The sequence below is a fragment of the Epinephelus lanceolatus genome, chromosome 13, assembly GCF_041903045.1.
Source record: "Epinephelus lanceolatus isolate andai-2023 chromosome 13, ASM4190304v1, whole genome shotgun sequence".
Lineage (NCBI taxonomy): Eukaryota > Metazoa > Chordata > Actinopteri > Perciformes > Serranidae > Epinephelus > Epinephelus lanceolatus.
The window spans coordinates 620713-627500 of record NC_135746.1 but is presented as its reverse complement, the minus strand read 5'-3'; the positions used below and the strand labels follow the sequence as shown (position 1 = coordinate 627500).

The 6788-nt window shown below is 48.3% G+C and overlaps 1 protein-coding gene across 2 annotated transcripts in view; it reads right to left on the bottom strand.

Moving 5' to 3' along the window:
- The window catches only part of zbtb25 (zinc finger and BTB domain containing 25), a 6606-nt gene extending 228 nt beyond the window's left edge, over nt 1–6378 (bottom strand). Inside the window, exons 1-3 of one of the 2 annotated variants that reach the window (XM_033648223.2) lie at nt 6301–6378; nt 3721–3901; nt 1–2764 (exon numbers count right to left, since the gene is read on the bottom strand). The exon at nt 1–2764 is cut by the window's left edge and continues 228 nt beyond it. In XM_033648223.2, the coding sequence (XP_033504114.1) occupies nt 1582–2764; nt 3721–3893 (1356 nt within the window). In that variant the 5' untranslated portion in view covers nt 3894–3901; nt 6301–6378 and the 3' untranslated portion in view covers nt 1–1581. Of the gene's footprint in view, nt 2765–3720; nt 4010–6300 lie in introns of those variants that run through there. The other variant, XM_078173596.1, reaches the window with a different exon arrangement.
- Nucleotides 6379–6788: the final 410 nt, after the last annotated feature.

Here is a 6788-nt window from a genome sequence, read left to right as displayed (position 1 = left end):
AAGACGACGTCACGACTGTCAGACATTCACTCATCAATAATCAATAACACGTCCACTCCTTATCAATGAATGCTGGTCATGTGACGCCAGCAGAGGGTTAAAGGACCATGACACCGTTTCCTCCACTGATCACCCTTTCAAAATAAGATGTTAACATCTCATGAGACTTGTCTCATCCCAACTCGTCAAACATCGGTGCTCCGTCAGTGACACACACGTCGACATGCGACGCGCTCAGTGCGCTCCTGGTCATAGTGAGACGTTCAGGGACGGTGTGTGAATCTACGCTTCTTACATGCATCCTGTCTTTTCAAAATAAACTTCCACTTTTCACAGGAAGTGTACAGTTTCTGCTTTTTAGATGCAGATAGTCTTTTTCAAAATAAACTTGCACCTAGTCAGGGTCAGAGAAAAACAGCATGGTTACTGACGTCAAGTCATGTTACATACGTTACTGTTGTAGCACAGACACATCGACGCCTCATTGGCTGCTGGGTCATACATTAACATCACCGCCATATTGATCGCTCTAAGCTCTAATTGGTTTACCCTGTCCTCCTCCCCTCCCGCCCCACCTGCACGGTCCTCCGTACATCGTGAGAGGTTCCTGTGTGTGTGTTGGTATCTGACACTAAGGTCACTGAGCGGCGGCGTGTGGCGAGTTGGGATGAGAACGCTCGTTTGGACATATAAAACCAAACAGTGTTATGATCCTCTGATGGAGGCGGAGCTTGTGTTCTTCTTCTTCTTGTTCTTAAAGGTTCTGTAAAAGAAACAATCAGGTGGAAACACGAGTTACAAAAAGCTGGTAAACTGTCGATGATTCTTGTCTCAGATTGTCAGCGAGCGTTAAGTTACTGATGAAACGACACAAACGACCATTGAACCACCACAGGAAGGCACTGCTGCGTCTTTTCACAATAAAACCTGTCAGGGTCTAAAGACACGACGACACACTGATGAGAGCTTTACATTAAAGGAACAGTCCCACTTTTTATCTTGTCCTGTGTCGTCCTCAGAGTCAGTGAGGCGTTCACTGTCCGCTGGTGAGTGTGGAAGATCAGGATACAACGTTTCAGTGTGTACAGAGCTGACTTCACAGAATCAAACAGGAACTAAAGAAACTGATCAGCAGAATGAGATGAACTGATGGTGATTAGTTATTGATCAGTACTGATTAATCTGCTGATTGTTTTATTGATAAAGGAGCTGTGAAAATGTCCAGAGTATCCTCAAACGCCTCGTTCAGTTTCAGTTTTAGTAGAAAAACAGAAAATATTCACATCAAACCAGAGAATTTATTTTCTTAAAAAATGACTGAAAATATTTGGGGATTAATTTTCTGTCGATCGATTCAGAAGTTTACGAACTGAAACGTGTAAAAAAGCAACAGTCGGACCGTCACAGCTGATGATCACATGACTCACACACACACCTGCACAGGTACCGGACCAGCAGACAGCAGCAGAGACACAGACGACAACACAAAGCTCAGAGTCCAGTCTGAGTCCAGAGATAACGTCTGCTGGTTCCGCCCACAGAACCACCGTGTGCTCCGTCACGCCACCTGGTGGCGACGCATCACTCCACAGGAACGCCGTCCACGCTCTCCTGGGAGATCTCAGAGTCCAGGGAGTAGCAGGAGCTGCCGTTGTCCTGAGTGTCCCTGTTGACCTCCTCAGAGAACGTGGCGACGCCAGAGGAGGCCCCGCCCCCTCCCCCAGGCTCTGCGGCGCCCTCGCAGAAGTGGGCGGAGGCCTGGAAGAGCTGGCTGCAGAGGCGGTTGTAGCGGTGGTAGCGGGATGGTTTGCCGGTGTGGGTGTACATGTGCTCCTGCAGCTGGCTCTTGTGGGCGAAGCGCAGGCTGCAGACGGCGCAGGCGATCTTCCGTTTACGGGAGTGCAGGACGGCGGGGGTGGGGCTGCTCCCCCCTCCTCCACCCGCTCCCCCCCGGCTCCTCCTCAGCTCCGCGGCCAGCTGGTTGGCGAGCGCCTGGCTCTGTCTCAGCGCCTCCTCCAGACACCCTGCGTCCAGCTGTTCTTGGGCCCCCGCTGGCCCCTCCTCACCGCCGGCATCCAGCTCCCCGCCCTGCGGCAGCCCCTCCATCAGGCGGGCGGGGTCGAGGGCGTGGCTGAACAGGTGCTCCCGCAGGTCCTCAGGGGAGGAGCAGCGCTCTCCACAGCGGGGACACAGCAGGATGAGGGGCCGGTCCTTAAACAGGAGGCTCTGACTGGGACTGCTTCCCTGAGAGGGAGACCCCGCCCCCTGCCCCTCCTCCGCCTCGCCTTCCTCCCCCTCCTCCTCCTCCACCCGCTCCTGCTTGATGCGGGTCGAGATGTCAGAGTCGTCTCCAGACGCCACGGAGCAGACGTTGCGTTGTGTCGAGGCCTGGCGGTCTGACGGGATCCCCTCCAGTCCGACGGCGAGGGACAGCTGGGAGTGGGACCGACCTCCCCGGCGTCCGTCCTCGGGGGCCCCGCGGGACACCGCCGTGGTCTTGGGGACTCCCGGTGCGTCCTTGTTGGCCAGCTGGGAGGAGATCTGGATACCGTACAGGTTGGACATGCGCACCATGTCTGCAGCGGCATCGGCGGCGCCCTCGCCGGGTTTGCGGCACAGCTGGTAGGCGTGCAGGAACTTGATGCCGTCCTGCAGCCGGCTCTGGTCCACGGGCTGTTTGGGACACATGCCGGTGTACATGATGTGCAGCAGGTAGCTGAAGACGTCCGGCTGGATGTCGGTGGGCTGGATCTTTATACACTCACTGAGGACAGACAGAGACAACATGTCAACATGTCTCAGGTGGTCTGAGACACACACGGGACGTTCGTCCAGCTGAGACAACACGACCCTATTATTCATTTCAACGAGGCCAGTGTGTGTCAACCAATCAGAAACAAGCAAACACTCAGGTCTGTATTTCTACTGTCGTCATGACGACAGATTAAACTGCTGAAACATCTGTCTCTCACTATCATGACTTATGTATAGTGTCGAGCGTCAGACTGAATAACGCACCACCAAAATCTTATTAGTTTATTCTTCGGTCCAAGTGGACGTTTGTGCCAAATTTAACAAAATTCCCTCAAGTTGTCCTCGAGACATCCTGTCCATTGTGTATGTACATACGGACAATCAGAACCAGAACCAGCTACTGTCGGTGTGGAGCCATAAACACTGTGCTGAATGTCAGAATCCCTGTCGGTGACAGGAAGTTCATTGTTTTACAGGAAGTACTTGATCTGAATACTGACGGTCCTGGTTCAAAACGATCAAAGAATTTACATGCAATAAATTACTGTTTGGAGTTTTTCAACATGTGCATGTTTATATTTATTATGTATGTGTTACTACTGAGGCAAAGTCCTGGAAGACGTCACTGTTCGAGACACACCGCACCACCTGACCTGACACCTCAGGATGATTAAAGACAGGTGTGCTGCAGTACGTGACCAGCGTGGAGACGTCTTCCACCACCGTGCGTTTGGTTTGATTTGAGTTTATTGTTTGATGAACTTGTTTCTTACCTCTTTGATTTGAACACAGGTTTTTGTAAAGGCCAGTTTCCTCACATCAACATCCTGTACCAAGCAAAGACAATGGGCTGATGGTGTCTTTACGGCGTCTGACGGCGGCTACTCTGACCTCATTCAGGAGCCACAGTGGACAGTGACCATGAACCAGACCATCAGCTCAGGTGTGTGTGTGTGTGCTCCTCACCTGGACTGGTGGATGAAGATCATCTTGAAGTAGTTGGAGAAGGCAGCGAGGACGGCGCGGTGAGCTTTGAAGTAGACGTTTCCGATGGCGACAGTGCAGTCGCACAGGAAGCCGAACTCTCTCTGAACGTTGAGCTGCTGCAGCAGGAAGAGGCTGTGAGACGACACCTCCATGACCCACTCTGCAGGAGGAGGTGCACATTAATAATTCTCCAGGACTGTAACATGCTCATGTTTAACCCCAACAATGTGTCATGTGACTGCAATTGCTTCACATCCAGGTCCGAACACCTTCTCACCACAAACCAACCGCATCAGAGTTCCTTTGGAACCGGACTGAGACCACCTCTTCAAGAAGGTCTCGGTGTGGTTGTTTTGGTGTGTTCACACCTGCACAAATGAACCAGTTCAAGTGTGTATATGACAGTTGTATCTAGTGTTGTCACGATACCAAAATCTTTGTTTCGGTACCCATACCAATATGAATTTCAATACTTTTCGATACTCTTCGGTACTTTTCCTAAGGAAAAATCCTTTTGGATACAAACCTTTAGAACAATAAATTGTAGAGGTGTAACGGTACCAAAGAAATCATGGTTCGGTAAGTACCTCGGTACGGACGTCACGGTTTGGTAACTCAAATGTTCCACCAAGTTTGTGTTGTCTCGTGTTGTCTCCCTTTGCGAGGCAGACTTTCTTTTGTCTTTTTTCACGTGTGCCAGCTGTGAATGTTGATACAGGTGTTGTCACACACACCACTTGCGCAATCTGTGCTCCAATAGGAACAAGAAAGGTGTTTGTGTGCATAAATGAGTAAAATAAATTAACTAAATTAATGAATTGAATCAGTTTCAAAGTACCGGTATTTTCCGAATGCAGTATAGTACCGTTTGGAATACTCTAGTACCGTTTGGAATACTCTAGTACCGCAGTACTATTTTAATACCGGTATACCGTGCAACACTAGTTGTATCTGCCATGCAGCTACGTCGCACTATGTGCCCAAAACAAATTTCCTTTGTGAGCATGGAGCACCACTGTGACTATTAAGTCACATTTTGTAAATACAAATGAACCAAACCAAACAGGACAGGTGTGAACACACCCTTAATTAATACCTTAAATAATAACATTAACTTTAAAAATACCAACGTCAGTTTTCTTCACAGAAATAAATATAACTTTTACGACCCTCCCCTAAAATCATTAGAGTTAGTATTACTAGTGTGAACGCAGCGACAGCCTGTGTGTGTATGTGAATATACAACAGGTAGTTCAGACCCAGCGATCTGATTGGTCAGTGAGACACTTAGAATGAGCTCAAATCAACTCACCTGGCTCATCACTAACAATATTACTCTGCCATGTCCATGGAGGAATACAAACCTGCGACAGATGAGTGTGTTGTTGATGTGGATCTGTACGACGGACTGAGTCTGATGGACGACCGGAAGAAGACGAGGCTGCTGCTGGTTCATACTGGACACACACACACCTGCTCCATATGTGTTGTGTGTGTGTGCTGAGCTCACTGAGCAGGTCTGTGTTTATATGTGAGGTATTAATTCATTTTTGTAAACCTGACGATTTCTTAAAATGATCGAGCTCATGTTGACCGACGGACTCACAGGGACCAGAGACACGTCTGGACCGACAGCTGGAGCAGTGAACTGTGTGTCATCACGTACAGGAGTCAACTGATGGGACAGACTCTTCTCCAGGTATTAGTCAGAGCCGATGTATTTCCATGGAAACAGAGACAACTGTTGTAGAAAGTGTTTTTATGTTAACATCTCATCATATAATTTAACTTGTTGGTAAGTTGGTAAGCACTGAGGCCGAGCTCCACATCACTGTCGTATTTAGCAAACATAAATCACGTCTGCAAAAACACAGATTCCACAAATTCATAAAATGACTCAGTGAATAAAACTAAAATCTTTAAGTGAAGAACTGAGACTGGATTCATTCATTCATTCATATCTGAGGCTGTGAATATCAGACATAAATCCACTAACGTGTTTCATTTATTTGTAAATAATAGTAATAATTTAATGTTTTATATTTTAAAGAATCTGTTTGTGTCTCTGAAAAATATTTTTGTGAGTTTTTAATATTTTTATGTGTCTGTAAAGTTATTGTATATTCACTGTCTGTCCTCTACAGTCACGTGACAACTGACCTCACAGCGTCTCCAGCTGACTCCACCTGGACAGGTGAGCTGACCTCTGACCTCAATGAAGGTCACTTGAGCTCTCTCTCTCTCTCTCTCACACACACACACACACACACATACACACACACACACACACCGTCCCTGATCCCAACAAACCGGAAACCGGACTTCCTCGACACCAAACCACAACACAGCTCGGGCGCGTGCACGTGGCGTCGCGCCCGTCAGGCTGCAGCCTCCTCCATCCTCCTCTGTCTCATTCAAATTCAGCAACACGCACGTCCTCATTCACCTACACGCACCGCAGGCGCGTGCGCGCACGCACATACAGCCCGTGCGCACAGCCTCTCTCTGTGTATGTCGTGCACGAGCGCCGTGCCCGGCGGCCGTTAATCGGTGTCTTACCGCAGAAATGTGCAGATTGTCTTCAGGTTCTGGAGCCGATTTGTTGCTGCAGATGATCTCGCAGAAAGCCGCGTCACGTCTCGCGAGAGGAAGGGTCAAAGGGGCTGGTCACGTGATCCGACTGTGTCACTTACCAACATGTAATTAATAATCAGTAACAGAAATATGGACCCGTTTTAATCCGTTTAAATCAAATAAATACGGAAATAATTCAACAGTTTCATTATTATACAAAAAATGTCATAATGAACAGCTGGAATATAAATAATAATGATAATAATAATCTATGTTCAGCAACAAGAAAAATATTATTGGACTGCTTATTTAAATAAAATCTAAGGTGTTTGAAAGTGAACAGGTTTATAATGAGACACTGTTGCCGTGGCGACAGCTGGTGTGTCAGCAGGTCATCAGTCTGATCAGCTGATCCCAACAACAGCTAAGGCCCTGTCCAAATACCCGCACTTGCGCCCTTGTGCCCCTTAATA